Consider the following 26,300-nt stretch of genomic DNA (forward strand, 5'->3'; position numbering starts at 1 on the left):
TGAATTTGGCATGTAGATTGAAGTTCTTTTTCTTTTTTTCCTTCATTATTTTCTTTTTTGTTTTAGTTTGGTGGGGTTTTTTTACATAATGTAGAGATTTGTTTTATATGACTTTACATGTTTGTAATAATTTTTGTTTTTCTTGCCTTTTCAGTGGGTGGAGGGGTGGTGGAAGGAAATTGGAAACAGAAAATAAAGTTGAATTGTGAGGAAAAAAGAATATAAGCTCCATGACAACAGAGATTTTTAGTCCAGTCTTTGTTTCTCCTGTATCTCGCATATGAGTTTTTATTTAATCAATTGATTGATCATTGAGATCAGCATTATATCATGTTTTTTGTTAGTCTATAATCTGTTTCCCCAAGCTCTTCTAGTTCCTCATTTTCTTCAAGTATCTTAAGATATTTTGATGACAATGTTATTCCTGTTTCTGCTTCCATTGACTTTCATCTAAATATTCTTTGTCATGATTCTCACCTCTAATTACTCAGATGAGTATTTTACAGTAAACGTCTTAACCTGACCCCTTCTCTTACTCTCCTGTTTGCTTTTTAAATGACTTTCCAGGATTATATTCCAGTTACAAATTTCTTTGCTTCAAATCTCAGTGACATCTTTGAGGACAAATTTATCTCATGGATTGAGACCAGAAATTCTTAACCTGGGAGTACTTGAACTAGTTTATATAATATTTTATGAGTTTTGTTTCAGTATAATTAATTTCCTATGTAATCTTTATATTAATTTTATGTATTTAAAAGTATTTTGAGAAGGGGTCAATCGGCACACCAGATGCCCATAATGTAAAATTTTATTTGTTCCCCACCTTTTGTTTATTTGTGTAGACATATGAAGCCTTTGCTTTTATTATTGTCTTTCTTGGTCATTTTCTTGTATGAATTTTGTGAATTTCTGGCTTTTTACTTTTTACTTTTTTAAAAGTTTTTTGCCTTTTTAAAAAACTATATTGTATCTGCTTTAGTATCTAGAGTGGTGGATGGTAGTTTCTCCTTTCCATTGCCCCTCCCACCTACCCCCATTTTCAATAATTCTGTTTACAAAATACACATCCTTTCTTTATCTGTGAGAATTCTGAGAGACAACATTGTATTAATTAAAGAGCCTTGGTATCATGACATAGGGGTTTGAGTCCAAACTCCATTACTTCTTAGCTATGTAATCTTGAGCTAGTCACTCTGACCTTCCTTTTAAAAAATCTTTCTTCTCTCCATACAAATTGCCATCAATGCATCAAAAACATGTTTAATATTATGTCTCTATATAACTTTTCTCTATATAAAACATTGGTATATTAAGTATCCTTATTGAAGTTACAATTCCATTTCATTTTCATCATATTTCTCAAGGGTGGTATACAAAATAACCATTTCAGGGTTGCATATTCTAGTACCAAAAGTTATGGAGATAGAAAAAATGGCAAGTAACTCAAAGTGAAATAAAGAGATGAAAATGCAAACAGATATATATAAACCAAATTGGAGATCATTTTAAAAGGAAGTTACTACCATTAATTATGACCAGGGAAGCCAGGGGGCAGAGATAAGAAGAGATGGATATCTAGGAAAGCCAGTAAAGAACATAGACTTAGAACAGAGCCAAGATGGCAGAGTAGCAGGTATTGCAAGATGTGACCCTCCACTGAAGTTCATCTAAATAGATCAAGAAATGCCATTTACTTCCTCCCCCCATTCAATGAGTCATTTAGGTTTGTGACCATGAGAGACAGGAATCTGTCCAGGAGCATTCCCAAAGAGAACATTCCAGTGCAGGGAGAGTCTGTGCCAGTGAACAAGAAGAGTTCTCAGATCTATACCAGATGGGGACTTAACCTTCAGGGGGGCAGAAATAGGTTTACCCTTGCAACTTTGTCACTTGTTACTCAGTTCTGGGTCACAGATCCAGGTTGGATTGAAGAAGGAAGGTAGGGGAAAGTTCAGAGTCAAATAGTTGAAATGACTCTGTTCAAGTTTCTAGGCTAGTCTCAAGCCTGCAGAAGAATAGCCAAAGTAGGGATCCTAGACCAAAGCAGAGCTGTGCTTGTTAGCTTATTGAAAGGGAAGGAGTCCAATATCAGTCTTCTTTTGCTCAGACTCAAACTCAGGTCAGGAACTTACAGAGCTCAAACCAGGAAGATAGCTGTCACCTAGATCAAACTTCTTTACGAGGACTGAAACTTTTCAGAGCCCCAGTTTGCTCCCTGAGATCCTAGCACCCTCAAGAAAGCAGCAACAAGCCTTCCTTTCAGAAATGCGACACAATACAACCTTAACATCAAGTCTATACTATAGTATACTATACTGATACTATAGATGTTATAACATACTATAGTATCTAAATATTCAAGACTATAAGAAATCTCGAAAAAGGAGCAAACAAAAGAGAAGTCCATAAAGAGTTATTACAGTGGTGGGGAAGCTCAAGATACAGACCTAAAAGAAGATAATTACTCTAAAAATCCATAAGCAAAAAGCCTCAGAAGAAAAACACAATTTGGGCACAGCTCATCTAGAATTCCTGGAAGAGATAAAGCTAAAGTTTTGGAGTTTAAGAGTTTAAAAATATTTCATAAATGAAATGAGATTATTTGACTGCGGGGAGGGGAGAGAAATAAAATGAAAGCCACTGAAGAAAAAATTGAAAAAGAAATTAAAAGCTTGGTTTCAGGACCCAAGCAACAAACTCCTTGAAATTCAGAATGAACCAAATAGAAATTAATGATTACATGAGACAACAAATATCAAAACAAAGTCAGAAGACTGGGGCAAAATGTAGAATATCACATAACAAAAATACTAACCTGGGAAATAAATTAACAACAAAAAATTTATTAAGTGGACTACAAAAAAAATCATAACCCATAAACTCCTCCCTATAAAAGAACTTTGCATATTTCAAGAAATCTTAAAAGAAAACTGCCCATTGGATGAAGTAGAAGTATAAGAAATCCACTGATCATCTCATGAAAGAAAATGCTAAATGAAAACTCCCAGGAAAATCAGCCAAAATCCTTGACTTCTAGGTCAAAGAAAAAAACATTATAAGTAGGCAGAAAGCCTTCAAGAACCAAGGAGCAGTGTTCAGATCACACGTGATTTAGCAACCACAACTTTAAAGTAGTAAAGGTCTTGGACTATAATATTCTAAAAGGTAACTTAAAGCCAAGAATAGCTTACCCAACAAAACTATAAGTATAATGCTTCAAGGAACTTTTATGAAGTAACTTTCAGATATTCCTGATGAAAATAGAACTGTGAAGAAACATTGAAGTTAAGTAACAGGAATTAAAAGAAACAGAAAAGCACAAGTGAACAATGATAAAGGGCTAAACAGTAATAAATTGCTTATATTCTAATATTTGGGGGGGGTGATATATTCTCCATCATGCACACACGTACACACACACACACACACACACACACACACACACACACAGAGTTGGGTAGAGAACATTTTGCTCAGCAGGGAGTTAGGAGGGAAAGAAAGGGTAGATTAAAAAAGAGGAACTTGGGCCAAAACAAAACAGATTCTAAAGATGCACACAAACATCATAGCTCTTTTTGAGTTAGCAAAAAAATGGGAATTTGAGAGGGTGTACATCGGTTGAGGAAAAGCCAAACAAGTGATATTATTTAACCAAATATTATTGTGCTGTAAGAAATGATGAAGGAAATAGTTTCATTGAAACCTAAGAGAATTTACATTAAATGCTAGATTGCAAGTGAGACAAACAACTTTGAAAGAATTAGGGACTCTGAATAGCCATGATTCCAGAGAACTTAAGGGTGAAACATGCTATCCACCTCCTGATAGATAAGAGGGGAAGACTTAGTACAGAATGAGGCTTATATTTTTGGACATGGTCAAATTTGTTTTGTTTGACTCTGAATGTTTATGACATTTTTCTTTTGTTCTCAATTAAGGGAGGGATAGAATAGGAACAAAGAAAGGCAGATTTTTGCTAATTTAAAAATTTTTAAAGGCAGAGAAACAAGAGCACATTAGAAGTCTTGGGGAAGGGCGGTTCATGTAAGAATTGGGATGTCTCTCAGTCTTGGGGTCTCCAGAGACTCTCTGCTAACTTAACTAAATAAAGGAAGAATTAAGAAATTTTTACTTTCTTTTCATTTCAAGGGAAATTGGCTCTGTGAGTGAAATGAAATATGGATAGAATTGTCAATAGATCCAGATCCTGACTTTTGATGGACAATTTGTAGAATTCACAGAAGGAAATTTACCCCATTACCTTCCTCTCTTGACTTCATTCATTTGCCTCCCCAGTTGCTATCCTTCACTCTCCTCCCCCATTCTTCATATTAAAATTGATTAATTATAATAAAAGTATTATTTTATATTACAAATACATTACCATACCTAGCTGTGTGGCCTTGGGTAAGCCACTTAACCCCATTGCCTTGAAAAACCTAAAAAATAAAATAAAATAAAAAACATACATTACCAGCCATCAGTAATAACATTCCCTATGACAAATCATCAATCTCATAAAAAACAAAATGAGGGATAAGTGCTAGACAATAGTTTGTGTCAGGGGAAAAAGCCTGAGGATTTTTTAGAACACAAAAGTTATCTGTTGCTCAGCATATGATGGATTAGCCAGAAGTTCACTTTGTTTGTTTGGCAGAGATTCTTAACATTTTTTATGTCATGAACCCCTTTGTCAGCGTGGTGATACCTATCGACTTCTCAAAATAATATTTTTAAAAGCATAATATTAATAACACTAATAGCGGGGGCAACACAGTGAATAGAGCACCATACTCTGCCTGTCAGGAGTATTATATTCAGTTATAGTCCCCACTGTTAGGAAACACTTTAACAAATAAGAAAGGAGTGATAAGAATGTTGAGTGAACTGGAGAATCATTATGCCTCTTGAATTAAAAATGTTTAGCATGGAGAATTTTAAAATTTAGGACAATTGCATAGGAGAAGTAATGGATGTCTTTAAATATTTGAAGTTTTTATTCATGGAAATGGGATTAGAATTACTCTGCTTGATGCCAGAGAACAGTAGATAGGATTTACAGAAAAGCATTTCATATCAATAAGGAAAACTGCTTAATAATTAAAGGGAAGATAAAAATGAAATGAACTACCCTAGTAGACAGACAGTGAATTCCTCTAGTAAAGAGGTTCGGTGGCGTAGTGGATAATGCACCGGCCTTGGAGTCAGGAGTGCCTGGTTTCAAATCCAGCCTCAGACACTTAATAATTACCTAGCTGTGTGGCCTTGGGCAAGCCACTTAACCCCATTTGCCTTGCAAAAAAACTAAAAAAAAAAACGGGACATAGGTCCTTCAGTGAAACAAATACTTCAAATTTGTGAAGCGGTGAATACTATCTATTCGTTTTTTATAAAGTCACAAAAATCTTAGACTTCATGGGGACCTCACTGTTCACCTAAAATATAAATCCTGATTTTTTTCAGAAATGTGATCATCTGTTTTATACTTAAAAGATTTACATTAATAGATAATTCAATCCCTCTTGAGTTTAACAAAGTTGGAAGATTTTCTCATGTCCTACAAAAAAAAACCTGTGTATACCATTTAAAAATTTATTTAAAGTCAAAAATCAATGCTGCCTTCTGGAATTAAGCAGAATAAGTCTAATCCATTTTCTCCCATGACAACCTTTGAGATATTTGAAGACAGATTTTTTTCCACCCTATTTTTGTCCCCCGAGTATTCACACTTTCTTGAATATTTCCTTTGATGGCATGATTAGCTTTACAATTCTCTGGACACCATAAAACCTATCTATACTCTTCTTAAAATTATGATACTTAGACTTTAGCATACTAGCATGTTCTAAAACATAGCAAGGAGTATGACCTCCATGACTATTCTGTTATGCTTCTATTAAATGTAGTCTACAATCTCATTAATTTCTTCCATGTCAACATGGTGAGTTTGCAGTTCAATAGAGTACTCAGGGTTTGTTTATTTGTTATAGTTAATCTGAGCCATTGTTTAGGCATGTTGACCGACCACCCTGTACTTGGCAGATGATAATAGGACTTTACATTTATTTCTTTTGAGATTTTTGCAGAGCATAGAGGAGAAAAGTACAAGATATAGATTCAGGAAAGCTGGCTCCAAATTCTCACCTTTCTTACTTACTAGGGGCTAAGAGGAGGTGGGGGGCAGGGAAAAAGCTTTTTTTATAAATCTTAGGTGCCATCTGAATGTGAATTACTGTTATTTTGGGTAATGATATTGCTTTCCACCACCATGATCAATCCCCCCTGAGTCTTCTGATGATGATTATACCATATATACTTTAGCTCAGGTCATTTGTAATAATCTTCTCCAGATCAAACAAAGGACAGAGCCCTGTGCAGACACTCCAGAGATGATCTTCCAAGTTGATAGTTGATCCATTTTATTTCCTAGTCACAGAATCTGATTAAAATGGGCTTTAGAGTTCAAGCTATACCTGGGAAAGGAATGAGTATTTATATGGCATTATTATGTGGTAAACATGTTACAAATACAGTCTTATTTGATCTTCACAAAACCTTAGGAGGTAAGTTCTGTTTGGTATCCCCAATTTAGGTTTGAAGTAGAGACAAGTAGATGTTAAATGATTTGCCTAAGGTCACATAGCTAATAAGTATCAGAGGTCAGATTTGACATCAGTTCTTCCTGTCATCAAGTCTAGTGCTTTATCTAGTTCCACCTTGCTGCCTAAATTACATGAATATATTAAAATATATGGGGGGGAAGAAATCTAGAACAGTGCCAACCATTGTTCCTCCAGTCATTTAAAATTTTTAAAAATTTTTTCTCAATCACATGTAAACGAAGTTAACATTCATTTTTCAAAAATTTTGTTCCAAATTCTCCTCCTTCCTACCTTACCCTTCCCCTTTAAGAAAGCAAGCAGTTTGATAAAGATTATATATGTGAAGTTATGCAAAAATTTGCATATTAACCTTGTTGCAAAAGAAAACACAAATCCAAAAAATAATAAAAACAAAGTTTAAAAAGCATGTTTCAACTTGTTCAAGAACCTCTCTTTCTGGAGATTGCATTTTTTATCACAAGTTCTTTGCAGTTGACTTGCATTGCTCAGAATAGCAAAGTCTTACCTAGTTGATTTTTTTTTTTTTTTTTTTTTTTTTTTTAGGTTTTTGCAAGGCAAACAGGGCTAAGTGGCTTGCCCAAGGCCACACAGCTAGGTAATTATTAAATGTCTGAGTCTGGGTTTGAACTCAGGTACTTATGACTTCAGGGTCAGTGCACTATCCACTGTGCCTTCTAGTCACTGCATTCATCATTTCTTTAGTATATTGGTATATCATCACAATCATATACATGTCGAGACATTTCCTTTTTGATTGGCATTCTCTCAATTTCTAGTTTTTTGCCTCTCCAAAAAGGACATAGGTCCTTTTCTGTTTTGCCTTTGATCTCTTTGGGATAAAGATCTTAAAGTGGTATTGCTAGTTCAAAAGGTATGCACAAATTTTATAACCCTGTGGATATAATTCCAAATTCTACAAAAGGACTGGATTAGTTCACAAACTGCATCAACAGTGCATTATTGATCCAATTTTTCTACTTTCCCTCCAGCATTTGTCATTTTCTTTTTAGCCAATCTAATAGGTAGTCTCTCAATTGTTTTTCTCTAGTCAGAAGTGATTTAGAGCATTTTTTCATATGACTATAGATAGCTTTGGTTCCACCTAAAACTTCTTGTTAATATCCTTTCATCTCAGTTGGAGAATGGAGGTCTTTGCTGTAATTTCCCCTAGTTTTCTACCTTCCATCTAATCTTAGCTGTGTTGGTTTTATTTATACAGAAACTTTCAAATTAAATAGAACCAAAATTTATCTTTTACATACTAAAATGCTCTCTTTCTCTTGTTCATAAATTCTTCCCTTATCCATGGATCTTAACTGGTCAAATTTTCCATGCTCCCTTACCTTTTTGTCTAAATTACGTACTTGTTTTGACCTTATCTTGGGATATGGTATGAAATATTAGTCAACTACTTGCTTTCTAGTTTTTCCATTTGTGTGAAAAAATGAGTTCTTGTCCCAAAAGTTTGGTTCTTAGGGCTTATCCAATATTAGATTACTGTGGTCATTTACTGTTGTTTATTGTGTACCTGCTCTGTTCTACTCATCTGCTACTTTATTTCTTAGCCAGTATCAGATTCTTTTGAGGATTATTGCTTTGAAATACATTTTGAGATCTGGTACGGCTTTTTTTTCCCTATTAATTTCCTTGATAATATTCTTGGGTTTTTTTTGTTTGTTTGTTTTTGTTTTTTTGCAAGGCAAATGGGGTTAAGTGGCTTGCCCAAGGCCACACAACTAGGTAATTACTAAGTGTCTGAGACTGGACTTGAACCCAGGTACTCCTGACTCCAGGGCCGGTGCTTTATCCCACTACTCCACCTAGCCACCCCTCTTTTATTCTTCCAGATGAATTTTGGTTTTTTTCTAGTTCTATAAAATAATTTTTGGTGGTATGATTGATATGGCACTGAATAAGTAGATTAATTTAGGTAGAATTGTCTCTTTTTTTTAAATATTGACTTAGCCTACCCTTGAGCAGTTACTGTTTTTCCATTGGTTTAGATCTGACTTTATTTGTGTAAAGTATTTTGTAATTATGTTCATATAGTTCCTGGCTTTGCCTTGGCACAATGATTCCCAAGTATTTTATTTTGTCTGAGGTTAGTTTATCTCTTCCTGTTTCTTCCCGCTAGATTTTGTTAGTAATATAGAAATGATGATATATTTTGGTTTATTTGATAATCCTACAACTTTGCTAAAGTTATTTTATCTAATTTTTAGTTGATTTTCTATGATTCTCTAAGTATATCATCTTATCATTTGCAAAGAGTGATCATTTTATTTTCTGATTGCCCATTCTAATTTCTTCAATTTCTTTTTCTCTTTCTTTTTAGTTTTTTTTGTAAGGCAGTGGGGTTAAATGACTTGCTCAAGGTCACACAGCTACTTAATTAGTTAAGTGTCTGAGGTCACATTTAAATTCAGAACCTCCTGACTCCAGGGCTGATGTTCTATTCATTGTGCCACCTAGCTGCCCTTCTCTTTCTCTTATTGCTTATACCTAGTATTTCTAGTACAGTACTGAAGAAGAATAGTGATAAGGGCATCCTTGCTTCATTTGTGATCTTATTGGAAAGTCTTCAAGCTTATCCACATTACAGATATTTTTTAATGGTTTTTAGACAGATACTACTACTTTTCATTTTAAGGGAAGCTTCATTTATTTCTATACTTTCTAAGTGGGTTTTTTATTGGCTTTTTTTGGTTTTTGTAAGGCAAATGGGGTTAAGTTGCTTGCCTAAGGCCACACAGCTAGATAATTAAGTGTCTGAGACTGGATTTGAACCCAGGTACTCTTCTTCTCTGATTTCATTCTTCCTGTTTTAGGTATCAGTACCATATTTGTATTGTAAAAGGAATTTGATAGGACTTACTTGATTTTTCCAAATAATTTATATAGAATTAGAATAGATTATTATTTTAATATATTTGGTAGAATTTACTTGTGAATTCATCTGGTGCTGTCTTAAGGATCTCATTTATAGCTTATTCAATTTCTTTTTCTAAGATAAGGTTACTTACATATTCTATTGCTTCTGTTAATTTGGGCAATTTATATTTTTGTGGATAAATATTCATCCATTTAAATGAAATTCTCAGTATGTTGATATATAGTTGGGCAAATTAGTTCCTGATGATTTAATTTCATCTTCAGTAGTGTGAATTCACCCTTTTCATTTTTAATACTGGTAATTTGATTTTCTTTTATTTTTTTAAAACAAATTCACCTATGGTTTATATTTTTTAGGCTTAATTGGTTCAGTATTTTTCTTCAGTTTTGTTGATCACTTCCTTGATTTTCTGGATTTCCCATTTGATGTTTAATTGAGGATTTTAAGCACTTTGTCTAGTTTTTTTTTTAATTGCATACCTAGTTAATCTATTCTTTCTCTGTCTTATTGATATAAGCATTTAGAGCCACAAATTTTCCTCTAAGTATTGCTTTGACTCTGTCCCTCAAATTTTGGAAGGTTATCTCAGATTGTTTATTGTTTCCATGATTTGTTCTTTTTTTTTTTTTAGGTTTTTTTGGGGGGGGGGGTTGGTTGTTTGGGGGTTTTTTTGCAAGGCAAATGGGGTTAAGCGGCTTGCCCAAGGCCACACAGCTAGGTAATTATTAAGTGTCTGAGGCCGGATTTGAACCCAGGTACTCCTGACTCCAGGGCCGGTGCTCTATCCACTACGCCACCTAGCCGTCCCATGATTTGTTCTTCGATTAATTTTTTATCTCTTCCACAGCCCTTTATGGAATGTAATTTTTAATTGCATTAACGTCTAAAAATCATGAATTCAATATTTCTACTTTTTTTTTTTTACATTTGACTATGAGGTTTTTCTACCTTTAATACATGGTCAGTTTTTGTGTAGGTGCCAGGAACAGCTTTCAGTTTTCTACAGAAACTTTCCTAGAATTCTTTTACTCTCTTTATCTTTTATATTTTTATTATGTGGTTGGATTTATATAGTTCTCACAAGAGAAAATAGAGGTCCTTCACTAGTGTAGGTTTGCTATTTCCTTTTGTTACTTTTGTTTCTTTAAGAATTGTATGATATGGGGAGGCTAGGTGGCACAGTGGATAGAGCACCGGCCCTGGAGTCAGCAGTAGCTGAGTTCAAATCCGGCCTCAGACACTTAATAATTACCTAGCTGTGTGGCCTTGGGCAAGCCGCTTAACCCCATTGCCTAGCAAAAACTTAAAAAAATAATTGTATGATATGCCATTTATTGCATATATGTTTACTATAGGTATTATTTAGAGGCAGCTTGGTGATACAGTGGGTGTCATCAGTCCTGGAGTCAGTAGAACCTGAGTGCAAATGTGACCTCACACTTGCTCTATACTCTGTGACCTTGGGCAAGTCACTTAAACCTGATTACCTCAAATCAAGGGCCATCTCCAGGTGTTCTGATTCATAGCTGCCCATTGGACCCAGATGACTCTGGAGAAGAAAGTGAGGCTGGTGACTAAGCACAGCTCCCCCCACTCAAATCCCATTCATTAACTTGGCTTGGCTTCACCTCCCTGATGTCATGGTCTCTTTGAGAATGAAGAACAAACATCATCACTGATTTGTCTATGGTAGTGCAGTTTTCTTGCTTATCTCTTTTAATTACAACTGTTTTTGCTTTTGCTTTGTCCATAATGATTGCTACTCTTGCTTTTGAAAATAAAAACCTTCAACTGAAGCCTAATAGATTTTGTTCTAGCCTCTTATTTTTATTCTGTGTATCTGTTTCATGTGTGTTTCTTGTGAATGACATTTTGTTGGATTCTCATTTTTTAATCCATTCTGCTATCTGCTTCCATTTTATGGGTGAATTTAGCACATTCACAATTTAATTACTTTGCATTTTCAAACTCTATCCTATTTTTTTCCATTTATCCTTCTCTCTGGCTCTCTTTGTCTGTCTATCTGTCTGACTCTTCCCCCCCACCCTCTTTAAAAGTCTTTTTTGCTTCTAACCACTACCTCCTCTTATATACCCTCTCTCTATCAGCCCTCTTCCCCTCCAACTTCTGGAGGATAAGCTGTATATGTTCTTCCCTCATTGAAGTAATTCCAATGAGAATAAGATTAAAGTGTTGTTTGTCACTCCTACTATTTTCCTCTCTACTGTTAAAACTCTTCCTCACATGTCTCTTTGCTATGAGATAATTTTTCCTGTTCTTTCTTTTCTTTCCCCCTTTCCTAATATATCCCTTTTCTCACACCTTTTATTTTTTAATCATCCCATCATAGTCAACTTACAATTGTGCCCCCTATATATAGTCCTAACTGCCCTAATAATGATAAAATTCTTAATAGTTAATATCATTATTCCATATGGGAACATGCAGTTTAACCTTATTGAATCCCTTATAATTTCTCTTTCATGTTTTATCTTTTAATGATTCTCTTAAGTCTTATATTTTGAAGTCATATTTAATTCTAGTCTTTTCATCAGGGAAACTTGAAAGTCCTCTATTTCATTCAATGTCAATTTTATCCCCTGAAGGATTATAATCCATTTTAATGGGTAGGTTATTCTTGGTTGTAATCCTAACACCTTTGCCTTCTTGAATATCACTTTCCAAGTCCTGTGAGCCTTTAATGTAGAATCTGCTATATCTTGTGTTATCCTAACTTTAACTTCACACTGTTTAAATTATTTTGGAATTTTTTCGGTTATTGTCATTTTGTGTTGCTTTTTCCTGTCTACTTGCATTCTGGAAGTTGGTTATAATATCTCTTGAGAATTTTCATTTTGGATCTTTTTCAGGAGGTAATTTCTACTTTAGCTTCTAGTTCTAGGATATCAGGAAGGTTTTCCTTAACATTTTCTCGGAATTTGTTGTTTAGATTCTTTTTTTTTTAATCATGACTTAAAGGTAATAAAATATTTCTTTTTTCCTTTTTTTTTTTTAAAGGTTTTTGCAAGGCAATGGGGTTAAGTGGCTTGCCTGCCTTGCCACACAGCTAAGTAATTATTAAGTGTCTGAGACCAGATTTGAACTCAGGTACTCCTGACTTCAGGGCCGGTGCTTTATCTACTACGCCACCTAGCCGCCCCCAATACAATATTTCTTAAAATTTTCCTCATCAGTCTGTTTTCTAGGTCATTTCTTTTTCAATGACATAGTTCACATTTTCTTTACTTTTTTTAGTTCTTTTGACTTTGTTTTATTGTTTCTTGATGTCTCATGGAATCATTAGCTCAATCTTTTACATAAAACATAAATCCCAGCTTCTCCATTTATGATCAGTGATTACTTCACCTCCACTTGAAGACTTCCATTAATGGTGAATTCAACCCTCTTGAGTGTGACATAGTTGGAAGGTTTTCCCCCATGTTAAATAAAAACCTGTCTCAAATTTAAGTAAACATATTTATCAGCTCTGCCTTCTGAAATCAAGCAGAATAAATCTAATTCATTTTCCCTTTGACAACCCTTCAGATATTTGAATATGGAGGTCTTATTCCCCCTACTCCTGTCTTCAAACTTTCTTGGATAAATCCTTATATATGGTTCTCCTCACAGTCCTCTGGTCACAATGAGTCTGACAGTACTTTTCTTAGAATGTGGTACCCAGACCTGAATACACTAGCATGTTTTAGAACATAACAGGAGTATAACACTCTGTTGATACTATGTTGTGCTTCTCTTAAATGTAGTATATAGTCCCATTAACTTTTTTTTTCCTTAGGTTTTTGCTAGGCAATGGGGTTCAGTGGCTTGCCCAAGGCCACACAGCTAGGTAATTATTAAGTGTCTAAGGCCAGATTTATAATCCTGACTCCAGGGCCGGTGCTCTATCCACTGAGCCACCTAGCCGGGCCCCCCCCCCCCTTAGCTTCTGTAACTATAATACCATGATATTGACTCTTTGTAGGAGACTTATTGACCATATTCAGGAGAGATAGCTGAACTCTGGTCAACTCCTCACTAATCTTGGATTTCATATCTTTGATCTCCATTTTTAGTTCTCTCTGTCCCAGGCTAAAGATCAAAAATAAGCAAAATCAGAATTGAGTAGTTGGGCCTTTCTTGGCCTATTAGTGTTATATCCATTCTGATCAAAAGTTGATCCTTTTATTATTCACTTTCTGTGTCACAGTTTCTTAAGCTTTTCACAAGTTCTGGATTTCTTCATTCCTTATCTGGTTACTTATTTTGGCTTCCTTCATCCATGTGTGTGTCTTTTAAAAAATGGAATTAGTAGCCACATCTATCTCTTTAGACCATTTCTATTTTCTTGTTCATTGGAATCATATGTGTTTATGTCACCAGATTTTCATTTTTTTAGAGCAACCTTTTAAATTGACTGTTTATTATATTATACTAAGGAATCCAATCTATCCCTTTCACAATCAAGGATAGACGATAAATTGACTCAGCATTCCTTTTCTTATCAACTATTGTGGTAGGTAGGGAAATGTAAGTTCTTTGAGGCCAAGGATTGGTTCAAGCCTCTGAAGAAGCCTCATACCTAATAGATGATTAATAAATGTCAACTGAATTTCAAAAGAACTCTTAACATCTGGGCAAAGAACTTCCTAAGTGAGAGTGATGTGGTCAGATCTATCCTTAGGTATATTAATTTAGCAGCTATTGCAAAACAGTAATAAACTAACATTTATTTATGGAGAATAGATTAGAAAGAAATTAGGGACAGTAAGAACAATTGAAAGGTTATTATGATAACCTTCAGGGAAGAAAGGATGAGGGTCTAGCCAGGATAGGGCTGAGTGGAATAAGGTGAATACATAATAGGTGTTGTAGAAATAGAGGCCACAAGATTTAGTAACTGATTAGATATGAGGAGTGAAGGATAAGAGACTCTGAGTTTGTGAATCTGCAGTGGAAAGAAAGGGTAGGTTTGAGGGAAAAGATCATGAGTTCTGTTTTTAACATGTTGAATTTGAAGTACTTGAGGAACATTTCAAGATAGTTGCCATTTAGAGGTGCAAGACATCATTCACAAAAGAGACTAAGTGGGAGGCTAGGTGGTGCAGTGGATAGAGAACTGGCCCTGGAGTCAGGACTACTGAGTTCAAATTCGGCCTCAGACCTTAAAAATTACTTAGCTGTGTGACTTTGGGCAAGTCACTTAATCCCATTGCCTTGCAAAAACGAACAAAAAAGAGACTAAGGCTTGATATGTAGTTGTAAGAAGAGTTGAAGACATTTTGGCTAACAAGAGCCCAGAGCAGAGTCATGGTGTATATAAGGACTGAATTATGATCAATCAAAGAAAACAGAGAATGGAAGAGTCAAACAGTAAGAGAGACAGAGGAGAGTGCAAGATCCAGGAAGGAAGGTCAAGGAGGAGAGGATAGTCAGCAATATTTAATACTCCTTAGGGTCATTCATCATTAAGAGATCATTAGAAACTTTGGAGTGATAAGGTTCCTTTAAGTCTGTTATTCCCAACTTTTCCAAGAAGCCTTTTCTGATCACCTTTAATGCTAGTGTCTTCCTCTGAATAAAAAAATCTCCAATTTACTTTGTATATATCTAATTTATAATCATTGTCTCCCTCTTTATCCCTATTAGAGTGAGTTCTTTGAGAACAAGGGCTGTTTTTTATCTTTCTTTTTATCTTCAGAACTTAATATATTGCCTAGCATGTAGTAGTGGCTTACTGAGGTAAGAACACAGATTGCAATGGGTATAGAGTAGGAGAGAAAGTGAAATCAATAAATAGTCAGATTCTCCTGATTTGGCTGTGAAATGAGTGGGAGAAGGGACATGAAGTTTAAGGGGATTATTGAATCAATATGTTTGTTTTTTTAAGAAGGTGGAAATCTTTGTAAGCAATAGGAATCAGGACAGATTTTAAATTGGGGAGAGAAAGGGCTGATCATCCAAGGGAACTAAGAAGAGATGATATTAAGGGCACAAAGAGAAAGGTTGATATTTGTAAGAAGAGTCACTTCTTCAAAGCCTAAACTATAGGAGGAGAGAATTTTGAGATAATGTAGAGATGATTCCAAATAATATAGAGTTGGAGATAAAGGGAAACTTAGGAGGAATTGTATCAGTTTTCTTAGTAAGGTTGTCTACTAAGAAAAAGGGCTTGACAAGAGATGGTTCATTTTTGGAGTACCAGTTTGGAATATTAAACTATAATGTCTTTTTCTTCTCCATTAGGGATCCATCAGTTTCTAAGTCTGTAGAACGAATTTTTAAAATTTGGGAAGAGAGAAATGTATACCCTGAAGAAACGATTGTGGTACTAAAAGAAGCTTTGAGTAAGTATCTAGCTTTTCTTAAATTTTTGAATCTCAGTTTCTTTACCTTTTTTCTTTGCTTTTTAAGGGGTGGGGTAGGACACCCCCAGATGGACTACCTACAAAAGATACTTTTGGGTTTTTAAATAGGTTAACCCTGAGGCTTCTAGGAACAGTACAACAAAGTGAAGTGCATCAAGTAATAAAAATAATAAATACAGACATATGAAAATGACAAATGTGATCTACTTTTGCTAGAATAATGCAAATTAGAACAGATTCAGTACTACTGAAATGGAGAATTTTTGCTGCTCAGTGCTTGTTATTAATCTAAATCTGCTCTTCCTCTATCATCTATTTTTAATTCAAGAACAAGGGTACTAGTTCTCATTGCTAGCAAATACCCATTGTCATTCTTCAGATCTCTTTGGTTTGTTTAGACATTAGAGTAAATTAAAATTGTCTTGACATGAAGCAGAGAAATCTCCATTTACTTTCTTCCTGTGGATTAGTTGATTATTGAACAAGTTATTGAAACTGAAGGAGCCCATTATTTCTTAACACTGACCAGCAATTATGCAAAAATTTATTTTTAAAAATAAAGATAATTTCTAAGAAGCTGTTGAATTGCTATATTGAGTTCATTGAGAACGAATTTTTTACATTTCCCTCCATTCTTCTTGCTCATTAATTTACTTTAGAAAATTTTTATTTGGCAGCTTCTTAGATTGGGTGGGTATTTTTGAGAGAGAGAGACAGAGAGAGACAGAGGACAAAAGAGAAAGAAACCACCCACAATCTTGGATTTCCTTTTATCGTGCTGCAACTTTGGCAAAACTGAAGTGGAGAGACAGAGCAGCTTCCCGTAATGCCAGGCTGCAGCAACTGAAATGTTTTCCAGGTACCACTTTCAAAACTCAGAAGCAGCTGAAAGAAAATCTGAACAAACAACCGAATAAGCTGTGGAAGAAATCACAAAGTAAGGAAACAAAAGTGACCTATCTCAACTAATGTAAAATTACCTCCTTTTTTGTGGAGCAGAAGAAAATGTAAAGCATTTGGCAGCGCACCTGGCTTAAACCATGGGCAAGCCTGTTTCCAGGCCTGGGAAGCTCCCACTGGCATACTCTTAGAAGGCACCAAGGAGTTGCTGCTAGAAAATCACTTTTAAGCAAAGAAAACACATCAAAAGGGTTTAAATATGCCAAGATTCAAAAGTAGTTGGGGGATCCTTTAAAAAGAAAAGAAGAAAATAATCTTATTCATTATGGTTTTTAGGCTTATTTTGAGGTTCAAAGATATATATGAAGTTAGAGTTATTAAACATCAGAAATGAAGAAGAGAATAGACATAAGAAGCATTTATGTGGGAAGCCACAAAACCCATCAGATTTGGGGATACCCTCTTCCAGAGTAGACATGAACCTCCCTCCTGGCCAGAAGCTTATTCTTTTACTGGAGCTCTTCTTATATTTACCATTACTTTATGAAAATAAGAGAGCAGGGGAATGGATTATAGAATAGAGTTTGTAGTAGATGCTTTGGGCCAGAACTGAGAAATACTAAGCTAGACTTGATAATGTGGAGGGAACAAAGGTAATAGATGGTAGAATTCAGTAGCTAAAGCAAGATAACTTGATGGTTTTGTTCCAGTAGCCATATACTATTCAATGTGAAGTAGGGAGACCAGGGGGCATCATTTGTCTTTAATTTGCATATTTAGTAATAGTGAGCCAACATTTCAGCAAAATGTCCTTAGATATAGATATCTTTAGAATATCTCTGCCTTCTTCTGCTATTAAATTTGTAGCAAAGGTACCCTGGGCTAAACATTTAGAATTAGAAAAAGGAACACCTATAAAAGGTGTTCTTTAGCCGCTATTCACAATTAATTGACTGAGAGGTGGTGTTGAAATGCTGCTACTGGACAGGAGAGTGGTATGGCTGTGTCCTGCCATTTAGTATTTCAGAATTTGTAGAATTTCCAGGGACTATTTGGAGGTAAGTGGGCTAAGGCCAACTAATAGAATATGTATTTTTCTCTTTTTTTTGGTACATTAAAAATGCCAAAATTTCTGCTCTGGAGAATATTTCCCTCATTGCCTTTTGAAAATCCCTAATGTTTAAAAGAATGGCACAATTCAGGTGATATACAAATAAATGCATGTATGACATATATTCAGAGAATTAACTTTTAAATTATATGTTTCGTGGAACTTAAAGAAAAGGGTTGGGTTTTTTTTTTTCTGAATTTCAGGTGCCTTTCTAGATTTCCTTGACTTCTAAATTCATTTGTTTGCTTGATTCCAACAGCCTCTACCAACCCTAAAGCTGCTCTCAAGTCTAAGATAGTCGCTGAATTTCGAGTAAGTTACAAAATAGTGGAATTTGCCAAAGCAGTGTATTGTATACTAATCAATTTTTTATATATTTTTATTTAAATAAAGTAAAAGAGGCAGTATGACAAGGTGTAAACCAAGAAGACTTGGGTTCATGCCTCAGCTTTTGACATATGCTGGTTGTATGAACTTGAGAAAGTCTCAGAATTTTTCATTTCTCTAGGAGACTGTCAATATTATAAATTGCTGACATGGTGCAAAACTGCACTGATTAAAAAAAACTCTGCCAATAAAATCACAAATGTTTACAAATAATTCATGATTCACAAATTGTGATCATTTATATATGTAGAATAAATTGTAAAAAATACTTTTATTTTTTAGTTTAAATACAAAACAAGGAAAAAATTGTCATGTGCACAGTGAAACAAAGAATTTTCAAGAAAGCCTACATTTATTATATTCACATTTTTATATTCATTCATGTAATATGTACATATATTTATTATATTATACATGTGTCCAAAATTGTCCATCATTGTAGGTTTTCTTCTGTGCACTGTTAACTTTATTTCCCTGTCATCCTCCCTCAAGCTCCAACTAAGCATTTTTTAACCATTTTCCATGCTTATATTTTATTTATTTTTGGGATATCTAGTTTTTGAGAGATGTGGGAGAGGTAAATCAGTGGGATTAAATGGTTTGATTTTTATTAATGTGTTATTTTATTTTATTTGAGTATACATATGAATTTGAGGTATATATTACCCTAGAGAGGGACTTAGTAAATTTCTGATGACTAAAGGAGTAAGGCAGCATGGGAACGTGAACAGAAAGTGTACTTAAGAGTTAGGAAGATCAGGATATGCGTCCTGCTCCTAACACATCCTCTGTATTATTTCTTTGAAATTCCCCTGCTGTGAGTTATGGAGAAGTGCCATTCTGGATTGGTAGAAGAAGTTTCCTTACTAGGATTTTCTTTTTTTAATTTAAGGCATTGGGGTTAAGTGACTTGCCCAAGGTCACACAGCTAGGCAATTATAAAGTGTCTGAAGTCATATTTGAACTCATGTCCTCCTGATACAGCTGGTGCTCTATCCACTGTGCCACCTAGCTGCCCCACTAGGGATTCTTTTCAGAGATCAAATCATAGGTCTGATCTGACTTTGTCCTCTTCAACCCTCTCCATCTCCACACCAAAAAATCCTAAGGAACTGCCTTTCTCTTTGAAAATCTGTTAAAATAGAATTTGCAGGTCTAGAAGTTAAAGAAATGCAATATTGTTTTAAAAAAAATTTTTACTTACTAAAAATTCAAAATAATCTTCCATACCCTCCTATCCTACACACACATGCACACACACGCGTGCGTGCAGACACACACACACACACACACACACACACACACACACTCTAAAAAAGGAAAATATTTTCTTTTTTTCTTTTTTTTTTTTTTAGGTTTTTGCAAGGCAATGGGGTTAAGTGACTTGCCCAAGGCCACACAGCTAGGTAATTATTAAGTGTCTGAGACCAGATTTGAACCCAGGTATTCCTGACTCCAGGGATGGTGCTTTATCCGCTGCGCCACCTAGCCACCCCATGGAAAATATTTTCTTGAGAATTGTTTTGATCTAATAATCTGCATAGAAGCCCCTGAATTTTTAGATAAAAATGTTGGAGCTATTTATTTCAGAGTTTTGTTAAATTTTGGTCATATTAAATTGAAAACAAGTATGGTACAGTATAATCAGATAAGTGTGCTCTTGAATACTGAATGATGTATCTGGTATACTGAACTCAATGGTGGCTGTGTTCAGTCCCAGGCTCTCATTGATGAACTATTGCTATATAAACGTTCTGAGGACCAGATTGAACTGAAGGAGAAGCAGCTGGCCACTATGCGAGTTGATGTATGCAGTACAGAGACCCTCAAGTGCTTGAAAGGTAAAATTGCCTTTTTAAAAGTCTCTTGTGTGTGTGTGTGTGTGTGTGTGCATGCACATGCAACTACATAGATAGATGGGACAGGGAGGCAGTGGCTCAAGTTTATTAAGGGCTTTGTAAGCCAATGGATTTTATATTTGATACTAAAGGAATAGGAAAACAGCCACTGAAATTTTGAATTTCAGGGACTAAGTTGACATGGTCAGATTCATGCTTTAAGCAAGTTAATTTGATCACTGAAGTATGAGGATTGACTGGAGACAAGCGACAGGGAGGCCAACCAATAATAATAATAATAAAATAATAATAATAAAAATAAGCAGGGCACGGGATATTGGTGAGCACCAGGGTACTGGCAGTATCAGAGAAGAGAATGAGGCCTATATAGATATAATATGTAATATAACATATAATATATATGTATAACATACAATACTAATCAAAGGATGACCACTAATTGGGTGTACGGAATAAGAATGTGAGAAGTCAGGGATGATCCCTAGAATGGGAACCTGAGTAACAGGGAGGCTGGAGGTACTCTCAATAATAAGACAGTTTTATTGCGGGTTGTGGGGGGGAGAATAATGTCACTTGAACATTGAGTTGTCTAAAAGGTGACCCTAGAGGGAGAGAGGTTAGGGCTGGGCAAATAGATCTTGGAGTCATCTGCTAATAATTTAATCCATAGGAACTGAAAAGATTCAGAAGGGAAATAGTATGGAGGGAGAAGTGAGGAGGACCCAGGATAAGTTGTGTGAGACTCCTGCTGTTAGCAAATGTGATATGGATGACAGTCAACCAAAAAAGAGAGAGAAGTGGTCTCATGAGAAGAACCAGCACTGTCACAAAAACCAAGAAGGAATCAAGTATCTAGGAGTAGAAAGTGAAAGGTGAACATTGAGAAAAAGGTTTGGCATTGAAAAATCATTGGTAACTTTGGAGAGAGCAGTTTCAGTTGAATAATAAGCTCAAAAGCCAGACTTCAAAAGGATAAGAGAGTGATAGGAAAGGCAGTGGTTTTATCTATAATCAAGTTTTCTCAAGGAATTTAGCCACCAAAGGGAAAATAAATATGGGTCAATAGCTAGCAGGGATAGATGAATCAAGTGAGGATTTTTTGAGGATGGGGTAGACATGGGCATGTTTATAGGAAATGGAAATAAGCAATAGAAAATTATAGTCAGTGGGTCATTCTTTCTTGGTGGCTTTGGCAGTTATTTTTCCTTGTATTTCATATATTTTTTCCATATTTATGCATAAAATTTACGTATGTTAAAGTGGCAGAATCTAAATATATTTGTATAATAGATTTGTTCTTTTTCTTTTCCCTTCCTGGAGTTGATCTCATTGTTGGGAAGATTGAGTCAAGGTGATCATGATAGGTTTTGGAACTTTAAACATTGTTATTTTGCACCAAACTATTTTGACAAATTATGTGGTGAAAGTTTCTGTTTTTCCAGTAATGGGTTTTTTTTTTATTTTTGCTTAAACTTATCTTCTATGTTTGTAGAAAACAGATTGTTCTTGGTACTAATTTCCTAAATTTTGATTTAATAAATATAAATAGCAAATGAACCCTCATCTGCCTTCTCATTCCTCTACTATAGTATTTCTTAAACTCATTTAGTTTTTTCTGTTAGACTTTGTTCATATAGGACATGTTAACAGTGAAGGCAGACAAAGGAAGTGAACAAGGTGTGGGGTTTGAAATTTTAAGCCTGAGCTCAGCTACTTTCTGGCTCTTTTGACCTGGAGCAAGCCATTTAATCTCTGGACCTCAATTTCTGCTTCTATAAAATGAGAGCAGTTAGACCAGCTTTGCCTCCCAGATTACGTCTTGTTCTAAATCAGGGGTATGGAATGTCAGCTGCATGAGGCCCATGAACTCATTTGATCTGATGCTATCAGGGCTCGAAGTTCAATAAATCTAGGAGATTTTTAGGGGTGAATTAAATGTTTGACCAAATATTGCAGGCTAATTTTTAAATTGATAATTTTGTATGACCTGAAAATGATGTTATAAATATCTAAATGACCATTAGCAGAAAAAAGGTTCCCCATCCCTGAGCCAAGTCAACCAGTTATTTTTTTCCCTATTCCATGAATTTACCTTGATCCACAATGTACAACATGGAAACAAAGGAAAAACTGACAGATTACTTTCTGTGGGAGGGGTGGGGAGAGGGAAGTAAGATTGCTGGGGAAATTGTAAAACAAAAACTCAAATAAAATCTTTTTTTAAAAAAATCATAATGGTTATTTTTTTAAAAATCATTTTAAATGAAAAAAAATTTTTACCTTGATCCTGACAGAGATGTCTTGTAACTATATGTTATTAATCACAGAAAAGTAATGGATGAAAGATTATGGAAATCCACATGCTGAATAAATAATTCAAGGTACTTTCCTTAACCTGGATTAGGTTAGTAGGTTTTTTCCAATATGAAAGATGTATTGTTTTTAGTCATTTTATTCTACTTAATCCTGTTTTGTTTTTGTTTTTGTAAGGCAATGGGGTTAAGTGACTTGCCCAAGATCACCCAGCTAGGCTTAAGTGTCTAAGGTCGGATTTGAACTCAGGTCCTCTTTAAAGAGAATAATGTTTGACCTACATGCTTCACAGGATTGTTGAGATACCTGTATGCAGGTACCACTTGTCATCTCTGTTCATTTTCTGAGATGAAACTGGACATAATGATCCCAGAAAATGAGTATTTCTCAGAACTGGAGTCTGTTTTTCCAAGTCCAGAAAACTGAGTAACTGTCCTTAGGGCCTGTATTCTTACATACTTAGAAGGCTAAAAAGGACCTTAATTGCCACCTTGTCCATTCTGGATCCAAACAGGATTCCCTTTGACAACATGTTAGTCATTCAAGTTTTTTTTTCTGACTTCTTCCTTTAGGATAGGAGTGGGATCTTTTTTTTTTCTACCAAGGGCCATTTAGATATTTTTAACAGCATTTGGGGGTGATATTTGGTCTTACATTTAATTAATCCATCCCTAAATAACTGCTAGAATTATTGAACTTCAAGTCTTGCCTGGTGTTGCCTTGACAGTGCCAGACCAATACTACAGGAGAACAGGAGGTTCCCTGCCCCTGCTGTCGGGAATAAAGGGACATAACTCTAACTACGCAGTATTTAAACAGACATTTATACACATTTTTGTGTGAGGTGTTGTCTGATTGTGTTTGATTCTAGATTTCATTTTATTGTGACAGGATTTAGGGTTTCATCTTTGAAAATTATTTAACACTTACATCCCAGGTGAATTGACTACCATAGAGAAACATTGATAGAAACATAAAGTACTGAGTTGAAATTGTTTAAGTAGCAAATGTGATTGTTTAAGTAGCTTTGACATTGAGATTTGTAAAGAAAGAAGCACTTGCCAGATTTTAGTTATCATGCAGCTTTTCCCAAAAAGCCTCTAGTCTCCCTTTCCACTTGCCTCCATCCCCACCCCCTGCAAGGTCATTTGAATCATATTTGACAGTTTTAGGAATTGGGTAAGTTCTTTGAGGTATTTGCTTGTGGGACCACACTTGGAGGCAAGTACCTGGATTTTTGAGAGATTTACTGTACAGTGTTTTCATTTATTCAGCAAGTTTTTTTAAGTGCCTATCCCATGCAGTACAATGTGGTGGGTGTAGAGAAAGATACAAAGATAAGATATGGTTTTTGCCCTTTGGGAGTTTATAATTTATTCTAAGTTTGGCTTTCATATTTCTCATCTGAATGCCTCTATCATTTAAGATAAAACTGGTGGGAAAAAATTTTCCAAAGAATTTGAAGAGGCAAGCTCCAAGCTGGAAGAATTTGTGAATGGCTTAGACAAGCAGGTGAAGAATGGACCTTCACTGACCGAGGCCCTGGAGAATGCTGGGATTTTCTATGAAGCCCAATACAAGGAAGTCAAAGTGGTGGCCAATGTAAGTGATTAACCTTCTTGTGGGTAAGTGGATGTTTGTCCAGTGGGACAACCTGTCCTTTGGTACTTTGCAGAGAGCAGTGATGGCCTCTGACTGGTAAAAACTCTGCCTAGTATCCCTTCATCCCAGGAAACTCCCTGCAGGTCTTTACTGAGGCTGTGCCACTCTCCTAGAATTTATTTTCCAAGAAAACTGGAAATTTCTTGGCAGAAAGGAGAGTATTTTTTCTTTCTTTATATTCATACTCAGCATTGATATACAAAATGCTAGGCACCATACACATGCTTGGTTAATTTGAACTGTTAGTTCTTTCCTTAGAAAAAATAAATGGTTGTCTTCTTCTCCATCAGGCATATAAAACCTTTGCTAACAGAGTGAACAATTTAAAGAAGAAACTGGATCAGCTCAAGTCAACCCTACCTGATCCTGAAGAATCTCCAGTCCCTTCACCAAGCATGGATGCTCCCTCACCAACTGGTTCTGAGTCCCCTTTCCAGGGAATGGGAGGAGAGGAGTCCCAGTCACCTGCTGTGGAGAGTGAGAAATCAGCCACACCTGAGCCTGCTACAGATAATAGAGATGTGGAAGACATGGAACTCTCTGATGTGGAGGATGATACATCAAAAATCATTGGTATGTCTATATGAGATAAGCAAATACCTGCATACTATTTTGCTTTTAATATTCCTAAGGGAGAAGTGCTGGTTCTTCTTTCTGACTGTACATTTGGACTTAGAAAAAGATAGATTTACCCATAGATAATCTTCAGAACAATTGGGAAAGAAAGCATGCTAGCTAGAAATGTCCTCCTGATTCTTTCTTAAGAATACACACTGTTGGGGCCGCTAGGTGGCGCAGTGGACAAAGTACCAGCCCTAGAGTCAGGAGTACCTGTGTTCAAATCTGGACACAGACACCTAGCTGTGTTACAGCCTTGGGCAAGCCACTTAATCCCATTTGCCTTGCAAAAAAACTAAAAACAAACAAACCAAAAAGAATACACATTGTTTACTGAATATGCCTTCTAAACTGGACTGAGCTGCTGGGGTGACATCATTAATATGTTGTATTAGCCCCAGACATGTATTATTGTTTGTTCTGAGTGGGTCAGAGTTTATCTTTATTCCCAATGAAGTCTGAGTATAATTATTTTAAAATCTAAAATTGATTATAGGAAGATTTTAAAAAGTAAAAAAGTGCTTGAGGAAATGGATATAGAAGAATCCAAAAGGATTTTATTCATTCCTCCCTGCCTTCTCTTCCTACTTTCTCTTCTCAGTTCTTTTTTAGATCACTTGCAGTTTGCCTTCTAGTCTCACTGTTCAACTGAAACAAGCTCTCTCCCAGACTATCAGTAATTTCTTAATTACCAAATCTTAGGGATTTTTTATAGTCCTTAGCTTATTGGCAATAGCTTTTCCTTCTTGGTTACTTTCTTATCTCTGGATTTTTGTAACACTGATTTTTTTTGGTCCTCTACCTACCCAGAATAATGCTTGGTCTGCTTCTGCTTCATCCATTCATCCATGACGTTCCCCACTTCCATGGGTATCCCACAAAGTGCTGTCTTAGGCCTTTTTACTCTTCTCTCTTACTTTATGGCTTTCTCAGCTTCCATAGGTTGACTCCTAGAACTGTATATCCAGCCCTGCTACCTCTCCCAAGTCCCAGTCATATCTGACATCTAAAATAAAACCTGTCTTTCCCCTCAAACCTTTCTTGGGCATCTCCTCGTTTGCATTCTCAGGGTTCTCCAGACTCTCCACTCTTCACCCACAGATCCAACCTCTCGCCAGTTGTGTCATTCCTCTCCCCACCGCATCTCTCACAAACATTCCCTCTGCTTCTGCCTGATTGGCATGAGAGATACCAAGGTCCTCCTGGGCCACCCCTGCTCAGTATTCCCACAGCCTCAGAATCTTCCAGTGACTTTCCCCATTATGTCTCAGATCAAGGATAAAATCCTCCCTTTGTCATGTGAGTCTCTTCATAAGCCTGGCTCATCCTAGCCCCTCATTCTGCCCATTGAATGGTGTGGTTCAGGCAGCATGAGCTTGTTGCTTTCAGGTCACACTGTCTGCTCAGTTGCTGCCTTTTCCTGTGTTTTTCCTTCCAGCTTTTCTTTAAGAATCTCTGGTTTTCTCCAGACTCATTTCCAGCACCACCCTTTCCATGGTCCCTTTCCTGGACTTCCCAATTCTAACCCTGTCTGCAGGGGTCCAGCCTCCGCCTTGGAACCTGACA

The 26,300-nt window shown here is 35.8% G+C and overlaps 1 protein-coding gene across 7 annotated transcripts in view; it reads left to right on the plus strand.

Annotated features, from left to right (window-relative positions):
* The window catches only part of RPRD2 (regulation of nuclear pre-mRNA domain containing 2), a 93,173-nt gene that overhangs the window by 49,950 nt on the left and 16,923 nt on the right, over positions 1–26,300 (plus strand). For 4 of the 7 annotated variants that reach the window (XM_074188715.1, XM_074188711.1, XM_074188717.1 and 1 more), the window contains exons 3-8: positions 15,763–15,863; positions 16,744–16,821; positions 18,155–18,207; positions 19,997–20,123; positions 23,881–24,056; positions 24,407–24,689. In XM_074188715.1, the coding sequence (XP_074044816.1) occupies positions 15,763–15,863; positions 16,744–16,821; positions 18,155–18,207; positions 19,997–20,123; positions 23,881–24,056; positions 24,407–24,689 (818 nt within the window). Of the gene's footprint in view, positions 1–15,762; positions 15,868–16,690; positions 16,822–18,154; positions 18,208–19,996; positions 20,124–23,880; positions 24,057–24,406; positions 24,690–26,300 lie in introns of all 7 variants that reach the window. The other 3 variants (XM_074188712.1, XM_074188718.1, XM_074188716.1) reach the window with 2 other exon arrangements.

Source organism: Macrotis lagotis, chromosome 5, assembly GCF_037893015.1.
Source record: "Macrotis lagotis isolate mMagLag1 chromosome 5, bilby.v1.9.chrom.fasta, whole genome shotgun sequence".
Classification (NCBI taxonomy): Eukaryota; Metazoa; Chordata; class Mammalia; order Peramelemorphia; family Peramelidae; genus Macrotis; species Macrotis lagotis.